The sequence below is a fragment of the Haematobia irritans genome, chromosome 5 (assembly GCF_050003625.1).
Source record: "Haematobia irritans isolate KBUSLIRL chromosome 5, ASM5000362v1, whole genome shotgun sequence".
Taxonomy (NCBI): Eukaryota; Metazoa; Arthropoda; class Insecta; order Diptera; family Muscidae; genus Haematobia; species Haematobia irritans.
This window is the reverse complement of record NC_134401.1, coordinates 123,061,043-123,083,128: the sequence shown is the minus strand read 5'-3', so window position 1 is coordinate 123,083,128 and position 22,086 is coordinate 123,061,043. Positions and strand designations below refer to the sequence as shown.

General features: G+C 33.4%; 1 protein-coding gene across 1 annotated transcript; it reads left to right on the top strand.

The window, feature by feature from the left end:
- Positions 1 to 2,022: 2,022 nt before the first annotated feature.
- Positions 2,023 to 7,206, top strand: LOC142240028 (uncharacterized). Its single transcript, XM_075311747.1, has one exon. It carries the CDS (start codon positions 2,023 to 2,025, stop codon positions 7,204 to 7,206), a length of 5,184 nt encoding a protein of 1,727 aa, XP_075167862.1.
- Positions 7,207 to 22,086: the final 14,880 nt, after the last annotated feature.

The window sequence follows — 22,086 nt, the reverse complement described above, 5'->3', positions numbered from 1 at the left end:
CTTGAGCCAGATCTCATTTATCAAATTTTCATTCTTTTTTCGCGGTATATAACAAATGCCAATTTAAAAATCCAAATTATAATGGATACTTCGAAGCAAAACATGTTTTCATAATTCAAAAAAGAAAAAAAACGAAAGGAAACTTTAAACCGACGCTAAATCTTTAAAATAAGTCTTGGCCTATATTTGAAGAGTTTTTTTAGATCTAAAGTTTCAATATTATGGTTAATTTAAGGACAATTTCTTTAAATAAAAAATGTGTTTCTTTATCGTAAGGAAAATTGGCGTAAGTGCAAAGATATGCGACTTTATCTGAGTGACGGAAACATATAAATTCGTGTCATATATTTAATCGAAAAATTTTTGAAGCAAAGATTATAAACTTAATTTAATTAAAATTTCATTATTTTAAAGAAATTTGTCCTCAATATTTTACAAATTTCGTATCCTAAGATATAGGTTCCGTAAACCTTAAAATCGCGTAAAAAATTTTTTTCAATGTACATGTAACAATTTTTTGGTTATGCTGTTGAACTTTACACATATTTACATATTGTTGCAAGACACCGCTATTTTTGGATATTTATTGGTTTATTATAAAGAATATACCTGCATTTTGAATTTTTTGAATTGGAATTTATTGTTGTTGAATTTTTAAATATAAATGGTTTAAACAAAAGGAAAAGATATAAAAGGAAATTAGACCAAACTGAAGTTGTGTGATTTCATGAGTATACATTAATGGAACAGTATTACCACAACCTCATTGCTTACTGAAATTACATGCAAAAAAAAAAAAAAAAGTTTTACCTTATAGAGAAGGAAAAGAAACCCATAAAGGTAAATACTCAATTTTTTTTTTTCATTTCACATCATGAATCCCTATCATTGGAATTGTTTCTATTTATTTATTTCGTCACAATGAATTAAGACGTGAATTTAATTTTGTGTTAACACATCATTTTAAGATTGGAACCCTTAAAAACAAGTTGAAGTCAACTGGAAGTCTAATTATTTTCTCCATGGGTTTGATTTCAAAAAAAAGTTATGCTAATACCAACAATATTGCAAAAGTTAATTATTGATACGTCCAATACCCTGCAACAGCAACAACAACAGTTAATTTGAGGCGAAATATTGTTCTATGAATGCATGTTGAGGATAAATTTGGAATGTGAAGAGAGTTAGAGAGTGCATGTATGAAACCAAATTTCAAAGAGAGACTGTTTACAAATGTTCATGTCTGAAATTTCTATTTGAAGAGAATTTATAGCTATCCACATCATTCTGATATCTAAACAATTCATTGGATGTTACATGAGTATTTCGGTATTCATAGAACTGTAAAGAAGGAGAAAGAAAACTCTGTAGACTTTCGATCATCGACCTGTAAACTTAGCTTTCTCTTATCATAGTCTTTTTTAACAACAGACATCTGTTAGTTATTATTCTTTGCTCTATAGAAAGAGACTTTGTTAAGAGAGATAATTTACTCTTGATTGGAAACCTGTTCTCTTGGGTGTATCTCACAGATACACAACGAGAAGTATCTCATTTAATATTGGAATAAAGATAACACTACACAATCTAGATATTTTTTAAAAGTTTCTGTAATAGAAACTTATTTTTCTTTGGGTGTGAAACATACGAACAATTGCTGAACTGAATTTAGGAATTTGATAATTGCTCTAGTGGAGCTAAAAATTGTTCATTTATTTCATCTGTTGCATATGAACTCTTCATTTGTTGAATGATAAAATTTGCATTATTCATATTACTCTGGTTTAAATACTTACTTCATTTGGGATATTTGTACTTGTGAAACTGAAGAAAGGGATTTGAATTGAAGTTAAGAATTACTCTAGTGAATTTTAAACTTTGATTTTATTTCATTTGTCGCAAGTAAGAGTCTCAAAGAATACTTATTGAATTGCTCTAGTAAGCTGTCACACTTTCGGCTCTTAAATTTGTAAGAGTGTTCGAATATTTGCTGACTATATTCCATATCGACCCTGCTGAGACATGTCTTCACAAAAGTTTATTTTCTTTTCTGACCAATTGGTCACTTACTGTGCGAACTTTAATGCTTGCGATATATCTGAGCATACACATTCAAGCTTGCAAGTTGACTTGGAAGACTTAGAACGCCGATGGCACACTTTGACGCAAGTCTATGAAAGTGATATGACTACGCAGGAGGGGTTCACTAAGGAACAAAGGGAATCAATGCATTCAAAGTTCAATGAATCTTGCAAATCATACAAAATTTGCAAAACTGCTATTTTAGATTTAATCGGAATTGAGAAAAGGAGAATGGAAGAACAACGGCGTCCAAGTACCATTCCTGAAAGTAGGCCTACGGATGACACGGGATTCTCAATAAAAGTTCCACCGTGTGATACGGAATTGTTTAGTGGCGGTTACGATAAATGGCCCAGTTTTCGAGACATGTTCTCTGCTATTTATATTAAACATCCGAAACTTTCACCTGCACAAAAACTATTTCATTTGCGAGCCAAAACGCGAGGAGAGGCAAATCAAATTATAAAACAATTTGCGCTCACTGACGACAACTTCAATTTGGCGTGGGAGGCTCTACGCCAACGATATGAAAATAAACGTATATTGATTAATCATCAATTGAGGAAAATTTTTGAGGCTGAGCGTGTGGTTTCGGAAAAAGGGAAATCTTTACGCAACTTGCAATATACAATAAATAATTGTCTATCCGTTCTGAAAGCCTACAATATATCTATTCTTTCATGGGATCCTATTTTAGTTTTCTGGGTTTCATCACGGTTACCGGATGAAACATTAACAGCATGGGAAAATTCGCTTACTGACCATAAGGAATTACCATCGTGGAAACGGTTGGATGAGTTTATTTCGAAAAGGCTTGATATGTTAGAGTCAATCTCAGATATGAGAAAACCCTCGAGCACAACCAACATGCAACAGAAAACTCAAAGTTTTCATACTAAGACTGAAAGTAACTACAGACCTTGTAAAGTTTGCAAGCAAAATCATGCTTTGCGAACATGTTCTAAATTCAAATCCTGGACAACATTTCAAAGAAAGAAATTTGTAACTGAAAATAGCGTATGCGAAAATTGTCTCTCATATGGCCATACTACATCAGCATGTCAAAGCGATCATTTATGCCAAAAATGTCAACAGAAACATCATTCACTTTTGCATCCTGAAAGTCGAGGTAGACACCAACGCAATCTGTCGTCACAGGTTGCAACATTTCATGCTGACACCTCATCCGATGATCAGCCGACCACGTCGGCGAACGCTTACTCTGAACCCAGTTCCCACGTTCACTCAAACTTTGCTAGTTCTGATGAGGAGACTGTTCTACCGACTGCTTTGGTTGATATGGAACATTTAGGTACGGTTTTCACTATTCGAGTTTTTATAGATCAGGGATCCCAGGAATCGTTCATTTCCAATAGAATTGTTAATCGGTTCTCAATTCCGACCAAGAAATCTTTCACGAGGATATCTGGTCTTGGGGGAGCTGTTTTAGAAAATTCGACTAGAATATGCAATGTCACTTTGAAATCTCGGAAATCGAAATTTACGTTACACACTTCTGCTTTGGTCGTTTCAAACTTGAAAAATCTAATGCCATGTGCACCCACGTATATCTCGGATTGGTCCAACTTAGATCGACTCGATTTGGCTGACCCAAACTTTTTCAGGCCTGGTCCCATTGATATGTTGCTGGGAAGTGATGTTTTACCGACCATTATTAAACCGGGTATAGAGAAAAACTTAGCAGGAAGCCTCTTGGCTCAGAACTCGGAGTTTGGTTGGCTTATCAGTGGCCCTCCAAAGCGACGAACAATCACTTCTTTCGCTTCATGGGTTACGACAAAGGAAACATTGAACGAAGATGTTAGGAATTTTTGGGAGCTGGAGGAAATCCCAAAAATTAAACAACGTTCAGACACTGATATTTGGTGTGAAGATTTTTACCGCAAGACAACACGTCGTTTGCCGAATGGGAGATACAAAGTGAAACTTCCATTTCGTCATGATCTCCCGGCCGAAGTGGCTCTTGGATCTTCCAGACGATCCGCTATGGGACAATACTTACACATGGAGAAGAATTTACAGAAAACTCCAGAACTTTTTAATGAGTACTCAAATGTCTTATCTGAATATATTGAACTTGATCATATGGATCAAACTGTATCAACTGAGCTCTGTCAAAATTCACGATACCAATCCTTTTATCTACCGCATCATGCCATAGTGAAGCCGGAGCGTACTTCTACTAAGGTTCGAGTGGTATTTAATGCTTCAAAGAAAACATCTACTGGATTTTCTTTGAACGACATTTTGCACACTGGGCCTATCTTGCAAAACGATCTAATGAACATTATACTGCGTTGGCGTTTCTTTAGATATGTTTTCAACGGCGATATTCAAAAAATGTATCGTCAAATTTATGTACATGAAGACGATCGTCAATTCCAGCGAATTCTATTCAGAAATTCTGAAACTAATTTCATACGAGATTATGCCTTAAAAACTGTGACATTTGGAGTAAACTGTGCTCCATATTTAGCCATCCGCACACTGTTACAACTTAGTGAAGATGGAAAATCCACTCATCCAACTGCGTCATCCATTTTGCAGAACCAAATATACGTTGATGATGTTCTTTCTGGGGGACATTCTTTGCCTGAAGCGAAATATTACTTAACTCAACTTGTTGATCTACTTGACTCCGCGGGATTTCCTCTGAAAAAGCTTACAGCAAATCATACTGACATTTTGGAAAATTTGCCCCCCGAAGATCTTCTAAATGAAGATTTCTTGAAACTGGAGAATACAAGTGAAGCGAAGACATTAGGCATTCGATGGAATGCAATGAATGACTTGTTTTATTATAAAGTTTCGGTTATTACTGTTCCGACTCCTCCTTTGACAAAAAGGAAAATACTGTCCATTATTGCCAAGATATTTGATCCCGCTGGCTGGTTAGCTCCGATTATAATTATGGCTAAAATCCTTTTGCAACAACTGTGGATTGACGGCACTGAATGGGATGAGGAAGTCAAACCTCATTCACTTGAAAAGTGGAACCAATTTATTTTGAACTTTCCTGATATTGAACTCATTAAGATCCCCCGCTGGATTCACTACTCCCCCGAAAAACGGGTCCAAATCCACGGCTTTTGCGATGCTTCGGAGAAAGCATATTGTGCTTGCATATATGTTTGCACCATTTCCTCGGAAAATACTCGAACTTCGCATTTACTCGCATCAAAAAGCAAAGTGGCTCCCTTGAAAACGTTGAGTTTGCCTAGATTAGAACTATGTAGCGCAGCGCTGTTGTCGAGATTATTGAAAACTGTTTCTCAAAACTTGACTTTCTCAATAACTGATATATATTTATGGTCTGATTCTACGATTACCTTGGCTTGGCTAGACAAGCCACCATACAATTGGAAAACCTTTGTAGCCAACAAAGTTTCAGAAATATTGGAAAATGTGGGAAACGTCACGTGGAGACATGTTCCAACGACAGATAATCCCGCCGATATCGGTACTCGTGGGTGTACCGCATCGGAACTTAGCACTAACTTGCTTTGGTGGCACGGGCCGAAATGGCTTTTAAAATCTGACGAATTCTGGCCAAAATCCATTACATTCAAGGAACCTGATCTAGATCGAAAAGTATGCACTTTCCACACTGACATGCAAACTGAGGATATATTAGATCGTTTTTCTTCTTTCGATCGAGCTCTACGAGTATTATGTTACATTTATCGATTCATAAGAAAATGTAAGAATCAAACTTTGCCGAACATACAAAATAACTTTATCACTAAGGAAGAAGTAATGATTGTCAAATTCAATTTAATACGTTCGGCGCAAAAAATGTACTATCCATCTGAATATCAAGCACTTGAGAGCAACATGCCCATTAATTCAAAAAGTAAATTGCTAACGCTAAACCCAAAACTTGATGAGTACAAACTGCTACGAGTAAATGGTCGATTGGCGAATGCTGATCTTAGTTACAACGAGCGACATCCAATAATATTGCCTGAGAAATCACGTTTCTGTAAGCTATTTATTGATTTTACTCATAAGATGCTGCTGCACTCTGAACACCAAGTCATGTTGCGTGCAATTCGCCAGGAATTTTATGTGGTCCGCTTAAAAAGTTCCATAAGACAGTGTATAAGAAACTGTCACACCTGTGCGATTTATAAACACCGTATTCGTACCCAGATAATGTCGTCCCTGCCAACTGAAAGATGTACTTTTTCCTTGCCATTTACATATACTGGAGTGGACTTTGCGGGACCATTTGATTTGAAAACATCTAGACTTCGGAACGCAAAGCTGCACAAAGGATACGCTGCAATTTTTGTATGTATGTCAACTCGTGCTGTTCACTTAGAGGTTTGTTCGGAACTGACAAGTGAGGCTTTTTTGTCTACTTTCACTCGATTTGTAGGAAGGCGCGGATTCCCTAATAAAGTTTATTCTGATAACGGAACGAATTTTGTTGGTGCTAGTAGGGTACTAAAAACTGAATATGAGAATTTTTTGAGAAATGTCCAAGTATCTGTTTCTGAAAAATATAGTACACATGGGTTTTCGTGGCAATTTATTCCGCCTCACGCCCCACATATGGGAGGATTGTGGGAGGCTGCTGTGAAGAGCATGAAAACTCACTTACGAAAAGTGGCTTCCAATATTAAATTCACTTTTGAGGAATTTTCCACTTTGTTGATTCGGATAGAAAGCATTTTGAATTCTAGACCCCTTTCACCAATCAGCGAAGACCCCAATGAACTGATTCCACTGACTCCTGGTCACCTTTTGAGGGGAGCTCCTCTTATTGCAGTTCCTGAAGAATACTCTGATAACTTGACACTTATGAATCGCTGGAAACGACTAAAGACACTACAAATACAATTTGCGAAAAGGTGGAAGACAGAGTACATTTGTGAATTGCAGAAACGACACAAATGGAAATCCACCCAACTGAATTTGAAAGTCGATGACTTTGTAATAGTAAAGGAAGATAATCTTCCACCTAATGAATGGTGTCTTGGTAGAGTTACAAAGGTTTTCAGAGGTAGTGATTCTAATGTTCGTGTCGCTGAAATTCGGACACAAAACGGAACACTGATTCGCCCATTAGTAAAACTCTGTATATTACCAAATGCTTAGAAATTACATTTCCAACCGTTCACAACTTAATAAATTTACGTTTACAGCTCACTATCTAGCCTTCCAAAATGCCGCATTTGTTTCAAGAGGCATACATTGAAAAACTGCCAAGCTTTTTATAACATGGATGTTACAAAACGAAGACAAGAAGTGAAAGAAAAGCGATTTTGCTTCAAATGCCTGTGTTCATCTCATACCCGTGAGTGGTGTAGATCTCGCAAAACTTGCATTGTGTGTAACAATAATCATCATACACTATTGCACGTCGATGACCACAACAAGCCTCGCCGTTCTCACCAAACTAATAATTCCAGCTCGTCACAAAGCTCTCACCGACAAATTGAAAATTGCAGTCGCCCTAATTCAACATGTTCATCGACTAGAGCTAATCAGCCACGTCATCACGTCACCGGCAAAAACCAAGGTTCACTGCGTACTCCTCCATTGGTACACGAACGACTGAGTCGGAAAAGGAAAATTCACGTTTTTCTCCCCACCGCTTTAGCAAGGCTTCTCACACCTGATGGTCCTGTAAAAGTGAGATTACTGTTGAATTCAGCTGGCCTACGAACTTATGTTCTTAAATCTATGGTACAACGTTATCATCTACCAACAACGCGGAAAAACGAAGACGAATTCTGCACACTCAGCCTGCAATCGTTCTACGACTCAGCAGTAAAGATTCAGATCACGGGAGTGGTTCAACGTCGATTTGAGGTAGAAATACCAGAGACCACGGAGGACAAAAAACTGCAATCAATTTACAATCATATAGTGGACTTAGCTGACCCTCATTTCTTCAACCCGGTTAATATTGAAGTGGTTATTGGAAATGATCAGCTTTCTAAGATTCTATTGGCGGGCCTTATCCAAACATCCACCTCTATGCCTATTGCTCAAAGTTCAGTTTTTGGTTGGGTTATATCTTGTGCTTGTAATTATTAACTTGCAACGCTGCAAAGGGGGCGGAATGTTGAACTGCGTTCCACAAAATCTATATAAATTTCTTTAAATCTTTCAAATGAAGTATTTTATGTGAATTATAATCCAATATCACGAATTTGTATTATCATAACATAGTGAATTATTCGAATATATTATAAGTAATTCTTCTAAATTAGGCTATATCTATATGGCAACTATCTATCCATGAACTTATCGATAAATATTTCTCAAATATAATATGTTCTCCATATTTGAATTGTTGTTCTAATAGATAAATCAATTTCACTCAAATAATCATAACGCCTGCGTGCGAACCATTTTACTTCACTTGTGCATTACAATCTGAAGCGGTAAGAAGCTATACCCTGTCAATAAACTGCATTAAACTGAATCTGGATTACTTTTTTTTTCTTCTACTTGCATATAATATAACTGCATAAACTCTTGCGGAGATATACATTAACACCATACAGTCCACTTATAGAATCCCGCAATTGTTCATGTACGATGTTGCACAGTGGTTTGAAGTTAATAAAATTTTGGCTATTACGAAGTATTACCATGTTTACACTGATATCTATGTCAAACTAAAAGTGGCCCAAGAACGCCATTTTATTAAGTTCTCAGAAAAAGATTACTTTGATACAAAGATTTTTACCTCCCCTTAAAGATTTTTGTATTGAATCCAAGCCAAAGATGCGGTCTGGCCTTAAATCTAGGATCAATAAAATTAAAATTAGGATTGAAATTTGATTTATCGAATTTTTAAATCTTCATCATTTTAGTTTATTTAAGGACGATTTGTTCGTTGATGGTAACGTTGTGGGCCACCGTAACGGCCGATGGTCCGATCATATTCATCGACCGGGAGTCACCGTGGTGCAATGGTGCTTCGACCGAACACCAAAAAGTTTTCACCGGTGGATTATGCCACCTCAGTAATGCTGGTGACATTTCTGAGGGTTTCAAAGCTTCTCTAAGTGGTTTCACTGCAATATGGAACACCGTTCGGACTCGGCTATAAAAAGGAGGTCTCTTGTCATTGAGCTTAACATGGAATCGGGCAGCACTCAGTGATAAGAGAGAAGTTCACCAATGTGATATCACAATGGAATGAATAGTCTAAGTGAGCCTGATACATCGGGCTGCCATCTAACCTAACCTAACCTATTCATCGACCGTGGAGTCACAGTAATTCCCTCCACGGCTAAATGTCCTAAATACAGTTTTGAAGGCCTGGGCAGACAAACAATTCGGCCGCAGATCTGGGGCCATTTTGGGGAGTAAGGTTAGTTATACAAAAATTTCAAAGTGTCAAACATTTAACCACAAAGCTTCGCCGGGAATGGCCTAGGTACCTCAGGGCCAATTTTGTGCTGCATGTGGCGACTTCGTCGGTCATTTGGAGGCTATAATTAGTGCCAAAAGTAGCTAATTCTAACAACTTTAAATTGATTCTAAACTTTTATGTTGTTTTCAAAATTTTCTGCTTTTGAAAAATAAAATTAAGAAAAAAAAAATAAAATAAAATAAAAAATATATAGAGCTTTAATTTGTCGCATTAGATATGAGGCATACTGTTAAGTTTGCCATTTGTGCCAAAAATATTCTACCACAATATTAATAGCATTTTATCAAAAATCTACCAAATTTACAAAAATCTTCTTTTAAAGTTTTTGATCAAATTTTTGTCGGTAGAGAAAAAATGGGGTTTCTTCGAATGAAATGTTTTATTATTTTGTTTTATTATATATTATAATATTACTAACGATTTTTTCTTGCACTAACAATGGGAAGTTACCACTTCTACAAAAAGGGAGAACAACGGACTCACAATGAACTTTGATAGTTTAATAGTTTTTTATTTCTATAGAAAATTTTGGCAAAATTTTATTTTTATAGATTAGCTCAAAATTTTATTTCTACAGAAAAATTTCTTAAAATTGTATTTCTATAGAAAATTTTTTCAAATTTTATTTCTATAGAAAATTTTGTCATTTTTTTTTTTTTTGAAAATTTTCTCAAACTTTTACTTCGATAGAAAATTTTCTCAAAATTTTATTACTATAGAAAATGTTCTCAAAATTTTATTTCTATATAGATTTTTCTCAAAATTTTATTTCGATAGAAAATTTTGTCAAAATTTAATTTCGTTTTGTTTTGTTATTGTTGGTTTTGTTCTTTAAGCATTGTTGTTGTTTTTTTATTTCAGCTTAAAATAAATAAGCTGAAATAAAAAAACAACAACAAATTTAATTTCTATAGAAAATTTTGTTAAACGAAATGATTGAAGAACAAACCATCAATAAACAACAAAAATTTTATTTCACTAGAATATATAGTCAAAATTTTATTTCTATAGACAATTTTGTCAAAATTTTATTTCTATAGAAAATTTTGTCAACATTTTATTTCTTTAGAAAATTTGTTCAAAATTTTATTTTTTTCAATATTTTATTTCTGTAAAAATTTTTGTCGACATCTTATTTCTATAGCAAATGTTGTCAAAATTTTATTTCTAAGAAAATTTCTATAGAAAATTTTTTTTTATTTCTTTAGAAAAATTTTTTAAAATTTTATTTGTTTAGAACATTTTTTCAAAATTTTATTTCTATAAAAAATTTTGTCGACATTTTATTTCCATAGAAAATTTTCTTTTTATACAAATTACGTCAACATTTTATTTCTATAGAATATGTCGTCAAAATTTTATTTCTAAGAAATTTTTCTCAAAATTGTATTTCTATAGAAATTTTTGACAAAATTTTAGTTCTATAGTAAATTTTGTCAAAATTTTATTTCTATAGAAAATGTTGTCAAAATTTTATTTCTATAGAAAATTTTGTCAAAATTTTATTTCTATAGAAAATTTTGTCAAGATTTTATTTCTGTAGAAAATTTTGTCAAAATTTTATATCTATAGAAAATTTTTCAAAATTTAATTTTTATAGAAAATTTTGTTAAACTAAACGATTGAAGAACAAACAAACAATAAAAATTATATTTCTATAGAAAATTTTGTCAAAATTTTATTTCTACGGAAAATTTTGTTAAACAAAATAATTGAAGAACAAACCAACAATTAAAAAAAAAAAAAAAAAAAACAAACCAAAAAATTTTATTTCTATAGAAAAATTTGTCAAAATTTTATTTCTATAGAAAATTTTCTCAAAATTTTATTTCTGTAGAAAATTTTCTCAAAATTTTATTTCTATAGAAAATTTTGTCAAAATTTAATTTCTATAGAAAATTTTGTTAAACTAAATGATTGAAGAACAAACCAACAATAAAAAAACAAAACAAAAAATATTCTATAGAAAATTTTGTCAAAACTTTATTTCTATAGAAAACATTGTCAAAATTTTGTTTTTTTAAATTTTTTTTTTTTAAATTTTATTTCTGTAGAAAATTTTTTCAACATTTTATTTCTATAAAAAATTTGTCGACATTTTTTTTCTATAGAAAATTGTCTTTTTATACAAATTACGTCAATATTTTATTTCTATAGAACATTTTGTCAAAATTTTATTTCTATACAAAATTTTCTCAAAATTTTATTTCTATAGAAAATGTTGTCAAAATTTAATTTCTATAGAAAATTTTGTTAAACTAAATGATTGAAGAACAAACCAACAATAAAAAACAAAACAAAAAATATTCTATAGAAAATGTTGTCAAAACTTTATTTCTATAGAAAACATTGTCAAAATTTTGTTTCTTTAGAAATTTTTTTTTTAATTTTATTTCTGTAGAAAATTTTTTCAACATTTTATTTCTATAAAAAATTTGTCGACATTTTTTTATTATAGAAAATTGTCTTTTTATACAAATTACGTCAATATTTTATTTCTATAGAACATTTTGTCAAAATTTTATGTCTATAGAAAATTTTCTCAAAATTTTGTTTCTATAGAAAATTTTGTCAAAATTTGATTTCTATAGAAAATTGTGTCAAAATTTTATTTCTATAGAAAATTTTGTCAAAATTTTATTTCTATAGAAAACTTTGTTAAAATTTTGTTTTTTACAGAATTTTGTCAAAACTTTAGTTCTATAGAAAATTTTGTCAACATTTTATTTCTATAGAAAATTTTGTAAAAATTTTATTTCTATAGACTTTTTTCAATTTTTTTTCCATAGAAAATTTTGTCAAAATTTTATTTCAATAGAAAATATTGTCAGAATTTTATTTCTATGGAAATTTTTGTCAAAATTTTGTTTTTATAGAAAATTTTATCAAAACTTAATTTCTAGAGAAAATTTTCTTTCTATAGAAAATTTTGTCAAAATTTTCTTTCTATAGAAAATATTGTCAAAATTTTATTTCTATAGAAATATTTCTATAAAATATTCTTGTTAAAATTCACTTTTAAGCCAAATTTAATGCTCTTTCCAAGATGTTGTGCCTTTGGACTACTTGTTGCAAAAAATATCAGTCACCCTGTATTGTTTGCAATACACCAAGTCAAAGTTTGGAGCACTCATTGATAAAGAAAGAAGCTTACCATTGTGTTGCCATAATGGAGATGATGGCAACGCCGTAAGTGTGCGAGAGCGTAATTAACGCAATAACGTAAAAAATTTCTGCGTGAGTATACGTGAGTACCGAATTTCGGGAAAATACGCTCACGAAAATAGTTCGACTCATAAACATAATAATGCTTACAATTTTAGTGACTATAGGATTGACCCTATATCTAATGACCTTTACCACACTATTCTCTTCGAAGAATGTTTTTTAGCTCTTATTTATTTAAGCACACTCAAAAGTGTCACGATTTTCTTGTATGAGGCGGTTTTTCGTGAGTCACGACATTTCTGATCATGAGTATGCGTGAGACTTAAAAATATTTTCTTTTCGTGAGTCATATAGTTTTGAGTCTTAAATTTTTTCCGTCGCGTGTGTGCGTGTTTATACCTAACCTAACCTAGTGTTCTATTACCTTCATTTTTATACCCTCCACCATAGGATGGGGGTATATTAACTTTGTCATTCCGTTTGTAACACATCGAAATATTGCTCTAAGACCCCATAAAGTATATATATCCTGGGTCGTGGTGAAATTCTGAGTCGATCTGAGCATGTCCGTCCGACCGTCCGTCCGTCTGTTGAAATCACGCTAACTTCGGAACGAAACAAGCTATCGACTTGAAACTTGGCACAAGTAGTTGTTATTGATGTAGGTAGGATGGTATTGCAAATGGGCCATATCGGTCCACTTTTACGTATAGCCCCCATATAAACGGACCCCCAAATTTGGCTTGCGATCGCTCTAAGAGAAGCAAATTTCATCCGATCCGGCTGAAATTTGGTACATGGTGTTAGTATATGGTCTCTAACAACCATGCTAAAATTGGTCCACATCGGTTCATAATTATATATAGCCCCCATATAAACCGATCCCCCGATTTGGCTTGCGGAGCCTCTAAGAGAAGCAAATTTCATCCAATCCGGCTAAAATTTGGTACATGGTATTGGTATATGTTCTCTAACAACCATGCTAAAATTGGTCCATATCGGTCCATAGTTATATATAGCCCCCATATAAGCCGATCCCCAGATTTGACCTCCGGAGCCTCTTAGAGGAGCAAAATTCATCCGATCCGGTAGAAATTTGTCACGTGGTGTTAGTATATGGTCTCTAACAACCATGCAAGAATTGGTCCATATCGGTCCATAATTATATATAGCCCCCATATAAATCGATCCCCAGATTTGTCCTCCGGAGCCTCTTGGAGGAGCAAAATTCATCCTATCCGGCTGAAATTCGGTACATGGTGTTGGTATATGTTCTCTAATGACCATGCAACAATTGGTCCACATCGACCCATAAATATATATAGCCCCCATATAAGGCGACCCCCACATTTTACCTCCGGAGCCTCTTAGAAGAGCAAAATTCAACCGATCCGGTTGAAATTTGGTACGTGGTGTTAGTATATTGTCTCTAACAACCATGCAAGAATTGGTCCATATCGGTCCATAATTACCCAGTCAGAAAAAAACTATCGGAAAAGCGTTGTAAAAGCATTGTAAACGGTTGATACACGGTGGGAAAAAGCGTTGCTACAACCCCAAAATGATAACATCATTCTACGGTGTATCGATTGTATTTAACAACGTTTTCAAAGCGTCATGAAAACCATATTTTATACGCTTTTTCGATTGTTTAACGAACGCTTTGACAACCCCAAAATGATAACATCGTTATACGGTGCATCGATGGTTTTTTACAACCAATAAAAAACACTGAAATTGAAGTTTTTAATTTGACTATACATTTTCCATTCAAAAATCCAAAGGTGTACTAAAAAAGTGAACTCTCGAGGACACTAAAGTCACTTTAACTATATTTTAGCTCATGAACTTATTGTGTTTTGTGTAAGTAAGGGAATTACATTAATAATTTTTTGCGTACACAGAAAAAATTTTCACGACAATTTTTCCAATTAAAATCTTAATTGCGTTTTAAAAAATATTCAATTAAAAATTTAATTGATTCAACAAATTTTTTGATTGAAATAAAAATCAATCACACAAATTAATAGTATCAATTAAATATTTAATTGGATCAATTAATTTTTTAATTGACTGTCAATTAATTTTTTAATTGATACTATCATTTCTGTGATTGAAGACATTTCAATTAAAAAATTAATTGGATCAATTAATTTCGTGATTGAATCAGAAAAAAATTTTTTTGTGTGTAGGTTGGTAATGGACTAAAAAAGGGGAAAATTTATCCACAAATGTCCGTATTCAAACAAAATACTTAAGAATTTCTTAAAATTTGTACATTTTACCCTAAATGCGCCAAAAGAACATTCTTGCAATTTTGAACTCCAATTTTTTCCTTCAAAGAACGAAATTATCTTTAAAATGTAAAAGAAAATTATTTTGTCTAAAAAATTTCTTGAATTAGTCGAACAATATATGTGGACTTATGACAAAACCCCATAAGACGAGATAGAACAATTTCTCAAAAATTGTATGTTGTGTGTAGTTTTTGAAGGCGCATCTTCCTGTGTTTACAGATACAGATGCATTATCTGCCCTAGATCGAGAGATAAGAATGGTGTCTCGAATTTTTTAAGTTTAATTTTAGCAAAGCAACATATCTCATCATATGTTGTAAAATAAAATCGAAATACTTGTATGATACTTTTGACAAAACAATATAAGTCCACATAAGGTTTGTGTAATTGACAATTTTTTTTACAAAACAAGATATTTCGAGTCATGGTGTTTTGTCGAAAAAAAAACAAATAAAAATAAACGCATATTTAACTTCAGTAGTGTTGTTTTTTAGTCAGAATATGAACAGGATTCAATGCGACAAAACACATAGATAGTTTTTTTTTGTTTTAAATAAAATATCATATGACAAAACAACATAAGTCGGTAATTCCTAATTTTCTCTAAAAATAAGCTATCGAAAAAATCTATCACTTAAATATTAAACATTTTCCAGATCTTTTCTACAGAAGTTTTTGAGACCCCCTATAGGTGTATTTTCGCTCCCCTGTAAAATTGTGTTTTTAGACTTATGGGGTTTTATCATAAATCCACAGATACGCACTTATATTTGTGAAATCAGCGTTTAGTTTAGTTAAAACTTTATACAATTGCCTACATTTGTAAAATTAACCAAAATTGTTCTTCCTGGTAGGTTCACTGTTTTTTAGTGTACACCTTCAATTTATATGAAAAATGAATATTATGCTATTCTATGTTAAATCAATTCATATCAACAGTAATTCCTCCATTATTCATAAAAAAACCTTAAGCATTGAAGGAAAATGCATTTTCAACGATAATTTTGTGGAAAATATACTTTTTAAAAACCGTCAATTAATTTGTTTAGCAAGCGTTGTTTCAATGTTATCTTCCAACGTTGTTACAACGCTCAATATTTATAACCATCAGGAATTTCTGACTGGGTATATACAGCCCCCACACCCTCAAAAAAAATCGCTTCTTTAACATATGTTCCAAACATATTTTGCAGGAAGCACATATATTATTGGATACTGCCGAAATATTAATATGTTTGTTTTATGTGAACATATTATATGTTTGGAAGCATTTTGAGCCCAAAAATATTATATGCTTGGAAGAATTTTCCCCAAAGAAGATTGTGATCATTCCCTCACATAATTTTCACTTCCACGAAATTTTTAGTTCTTGGCACCTTTTTCTGTAATACAAATAATGTTGAAGAAATTATTCAATTTTATAATTTTTTTTTTAATTTTACCTTTCGCCTGGGCGGAGAATCGAACCGAGGCCCATACAGTTTGAAAGCCAACACACTAGCCACTGGGCTACGTAGTAGTTATAGTCACCAGTAGACAATTATCGTTACAAGTTACATTTATATAGCATACTTTGCAGCGCCCACGAGCCCATGCAAACATAACATTATTTAAAAGAAACATACATTTGTTGGCCACGTGGAGCAGTGGTTAGCATGTCTGCCTTGCATGCAAAGGGTCGTGGGTTCAATTCTTGCTCCGACCGAACCAATTTTTTTTTGCAATTTAGACATTTATACTATATTAAATTTTTATAATGAAACTTCGAAATGTGGGTTATTAAAAATTTACAGTCCCCACATACATAAAATTCTCCTCTCAAGGCGAAAACACATGCTGTTTTTTTCAAATCTCTATGCTCTTGGTTCCGAATGTCTATTCTCTTTACTCCGAATACTCATTCTAATATTCAAATTAAATAATATTTAGACTTAAGCATATAAAATTTTTGGCCTTATCATAAAGCAGTTTTCCGAAACAACATACAACCGTTTCACAGAAATTGTAAACATATATATGTTTGCTCGAAATTTGTAAATTTATATATGTTTACATTCACACATATTATTTTTATGAAACATTCATACCCCAAACATAATATATTTTAACATATTAACATATGTGTCCCAAACATTTAGTGTTAGTTTAGGAACATTACATGTTGGCACTTAAATATATTGTGTTTAAAAATTGTGCCCGAAACACATTTTGTTTATATCGGAACATATGAAAAACATATTTTTCTAACAGTGCATATAAACCGTTCCCCAGATTTGATCTCCGGAGCCTCTTGGAGGAGCAAAATTCATCCGATCCGGTTGAAATTTGCAACGTGGTGTTAGTATAAGGCCGCTAATAACCATGCCAAAATTGGTCCATATCGGTCTATAGTTATCCGATCCCCAATCACACAAAAATTGGTCCATATCGGTTCATAATCATGGTTGCCACTCGAGCCAAAAAAAATCTACCAAAATTTTATTTTTATAGAAAACATTGTCAAAATGTTATTTCTATAGAAAATTTTGTCAAAATTTTATTTCTATAGAAACTCTAAACTTAATTATATACGTATTTAACCGGCCTTTTTTAGTTTAATATATACCACGTATGGACTATGTGGTATATATTACGGTGTTAGTGGATGACAGTCTTCAGTAGAAGTTTCTACGCAATCCATGGTGGAGGGTACATAAGCTTGGGCCTGGCCGAACTTACGGCCGTATATACTTGTTATTTATTTAAATACATAGTAAATAAAAAATTGATATAAGAAAGGCATAAACATTTTTTTCTTGTGTGCTTATAAGAAAATCTTATTCCGCAATTGTTTTCTTTTTATTTCTAACCACTTTGCATTGAAAAATGTCGCAGTCCAAAGTGTTTGTCGTTAAGAGTCGTCCATTACCATTTTTACACGTAACAAAAAATCGTCAAGTCTTTTGGGAAATCCTAAGTAAAACACTCATCTCAAATGATGGTAATTTTTCAAAATCTAAACTCAAGGCGCTCATTAATCTTAATCACAGTAACAATGTTGACGTCACATCACAAGATTTTAAAGTGTACGGTTCATATCGATGGTTTATGCGATGTGATGTGATGCAATGCAATGATATTCATAAGTGTTTTAAGTGTTGTGAAGATATTTCCATTGTCACCAGGGGGGTAAACACTCTTAAAGACCGCGACGCGGGGGGTGGTTGGATGATAGAGAAAACCTGTTTTATGCCACACCTTTGACATTTACACATACAATACAAAGGCGAATGGAATAGATCTACAACTTAGATTGGCCCCCTCAACTCATGTTTCCACTCCAGCCACCTTCGTTTTGTATTCACTGGATAGAGGTGTAATGGAAACGGAAGTATCATTAACTAATTTCATCATTTATTCATAATTCACATCCTATTAGGGAATAACAGCAACATCAACACCGACACCGACAACAAATACATAAGCAAACAAAAGCAACAACAACAACAATACCTACATACAGCAACATTGCCATCGACAACATCATAGCTGATGTCTATCATCTCATCAACCTCGTCGTCATTGTCGGTAATAATGGGCAACAAACAGGACCCAAAGATTATGAAGCTTCATTGTGGTAAATATGTATGAGAGAGAGAGAGAGAAAGAGAGCAGGAGCGTGGGTGTGCGTGTGTCAATATTCAAGTGTGTATTTAAATGGGCATAAAATGTTCCTTAGTTAGTCGTCAATCTAAATTGAGCTTATTTTTGTTTTTCTTTAACGAACATAAAATTCCATCAACAGCAAAACAGCAACAACAACAGCACCAGCCAATGACAATAAGTACAACAACAGCAACACCCATATATAACGAAGACAACGATGACAACAACAATTACATCGACACTAAATACATCAACGAAAGACAAACGATGACACCAACGACGAAAAGTAAACATACGCTCCCATGACCATGGCCACACTCTTGAACGACCGACCCCAAAAACACAAAGGACAAGAAACTTAAATTAGAACAAAAACAACAACAACAACAACAGTGACAACGGGAGCGACACAAAACTGACATTCTATGTGAAATGTTTATAACAACCAATAAAACAATACAGATAGATCGACCCACTTGACAATTGAAATTTATTCACTGTAATTCGCTTGAGGAAGCTTTAGGGTCTATTTGAGAGTTTACTGTAATCATGCTACAGCTTTTGAAAAATTTAATTAACGAAGCTGATGTTGGACACTGATTTCATTTTTGTTTACAGAGAGGGGGGGGGGAATTTGGAAAGGTTTCCACAATCTCTCAATTCTGGCCTGGACTCTGAAATTGTATCTTCAATTAAATTCATGTTCTTATCAATTTCATTGATTTTATTGAGTAACTACACAACAAGATAAAATTATACAGTGTGGCTGAAGTGTAATGCAACAATGTAAAGCACTATATATTTTTAATTTTTATTGTTCAAAAGCAAAATAAATTTTAGAAATAACATCAAAGTTTAGAATTAGTTTAGATTTGTTCGAATTGACTATCTCTGGTACGAGTTAAGGCCTTCAAAAGGCCGATAAAGCCGTCAAAACAATAAAGGGTGATATTTGGTCAAGGGAAAACGCGTGTAAATCGGTGAAATCGTTTATTTAAAAAATCAAATTAAATTTCTTTTTATACCCTCCATCATAGGATGGGGGTATATTAATATAACAGCATATCATTCAATGTACCCTTTAGACCTACCCGCAACTTTGAACTGCTCCACATTGAATACTTTCGAACGAACTTTGAAAACAACGATCCACTTCGCCGTCTTTGTAAAGAGTTCAATAAATTTTATTATTATTTTGATTTGTCAGAAGAGAAATACAATGTAAAGAAAAAGATAACCTTATTATTAAATACTTGATATATTAACAAACGATATGTATATAATGTAATATATTACTGTTAGTCTGTAAGGGTTTAATCCATATATGAAAATAATAATAAAAAAAAAAAACTTTGTCATTCCGTTTGTAACACATCGAAATATTGATCTAAGACCCCATAAAGTATATATATTCTGGGTCGTGGTGAAATTCTGAGTCGATCTGAGCATGACCGTCCGTCCGTCCGTCTGTTGAAATCACGCTAACTTCCGAACGACACAAGCTATTGACTTGAAACTTAGCACAAGTAGTTTTTATTGATGTAGGTCGGATGGTATTGCAAATGGGCCATATCGGTCCACTTTTGCGTATAGCCCCCATATAAACGGACCCTCAAATTTGGCTTGCGAGGACTCTAAGAGAAGCAAATTTCATCCGATCCGGCTGAAATTTGGTACATGGTGTTAGTATATGGTCTCTAACAACCATGCAAAAATTGGTCCACATCGGTCCATAATTATATATAGCCCCCATACAAACGGACCCCCAAATTTGGCTTGCGAGGCCTCTAAGAGAAGCAAATTTCATCCGATCCGGCTGAAATTTGGTACATGGTGTTAGTATATGGTCTCTAACAACCATGCGAAAATTGGTCCACATCGGTCCATAATTATATATAGCCCCCATATAAACCGATCCCCCGATTTGGCTTGCAGAGCCTCTAAGAGAAACAAATTTCATCCGATCCGGCTGAAATTTGGTACATGGTGTTAGTATATGGTCTCTAACAACCATGCAAAAATTGGTCCACATCGGTCCATAATTATATATAGACCCCATATAAACCGATCTCCAGATTTGGCTTGCGGAGCCTCAAAGAGAAGCAAATTTCATCCGATCCGGCTGAAATTTGGTACATGATGTTGGTATAGAATCTCTAACAACCACGCAAAAATTGGTCCACATCGGTCCATAATTATATATAGACCCCATATAAACCGATCTCCAGATTTGGGTTGCGGAGCCTCAAAGAGAAGCAAATTTCATCCAATCCGCCTGAAATTTGGTACATGATATTGTTATATGGTCTCTAATAACCATGCAAAAATTGGTCCACATCGGTTCATAATTATATATAGCCCCCATATAAGCCGATCCCCAGATTTGGCTTGCGAAGTCTCCAAGAGAAGCAAATTTCATCCAATCCGGTTATAATTTTGAACATGGTGTTAGTATATGATCTTTAACAACCGTGCCAGAATTGGTCCATAATTATATATAGCCCCCATATAAAACGTTCTTCAGATTTGACCTCCGGAGCCTCTTGGAGGAGCAAAATTCATCCGATCCGGTTCAAATTAGGAACGTGGTGTTAGTAAATGGTCGCTAACAACCATACCAAAATTGGTCCAATCACACAAAAATTGGTCCATATCGGTTCATAATCATGGTTGCCACTAGAGCCAAAAATAATCTACCAAAATTTTATTTATATAGAAAATTTTGTCAAAATTTTATTTCTAGAGAAAATTTTGTTAAAATTTTATTCGGTTCATAATAAAATGTTCATTATTGTCAAAATTTTATTTCTATAGAAAATTTTGTCAAAATTTTATTTCTATAGAAAATTTTGTCAAAATTTTATTTCTATAGAAAATTTTGTTCAAATTTTATTCGGTTTATAATCATGGTTGCCACTCGAGCCAAAAATAATCTACCAAGATTTTATTTCTATAGAATATTTTGTCAAAAGTTTATTTTTATAGAAAATTTTGTTAAAATTTTATGTCTGTAGAAATTTTTGTCAAAATTTTCTTTCTTTCTATATATACGTATTGGATCGATCTTTTTTGATTTAGTATATACCACGTATGGACTTACATACAATTTAGAAGATAGTGTTAGGAGATTTTAAGATACCTTGCCATCGGCAAGCGTTACCGTAACTTAAGTAATTCGATTGTGGATGGCAGTGTTTAGAAGAAGTTTCTACGCAATCCATGATAGAGGGTACATAAGCTTCGGCCTGGCCGAACTTACGGCCGTATATACTTGTTCAAGTTCAATTAGTATAAAATTCAGGAAAAATATTCAGTTAGGCTTTCGCTTTTCCAAATCCGAATTGCCGGGCCTCACGCCTGACACCTGCCATCAGATGTTGTACAGCCACCTTGTCCACCTTCTACGCCGCAGAAAGCCGTTTGCCTTGAACTGCTGCTCGTCCTAAGCAGTTTTTTGGTCTTCTTTAGGTTCCG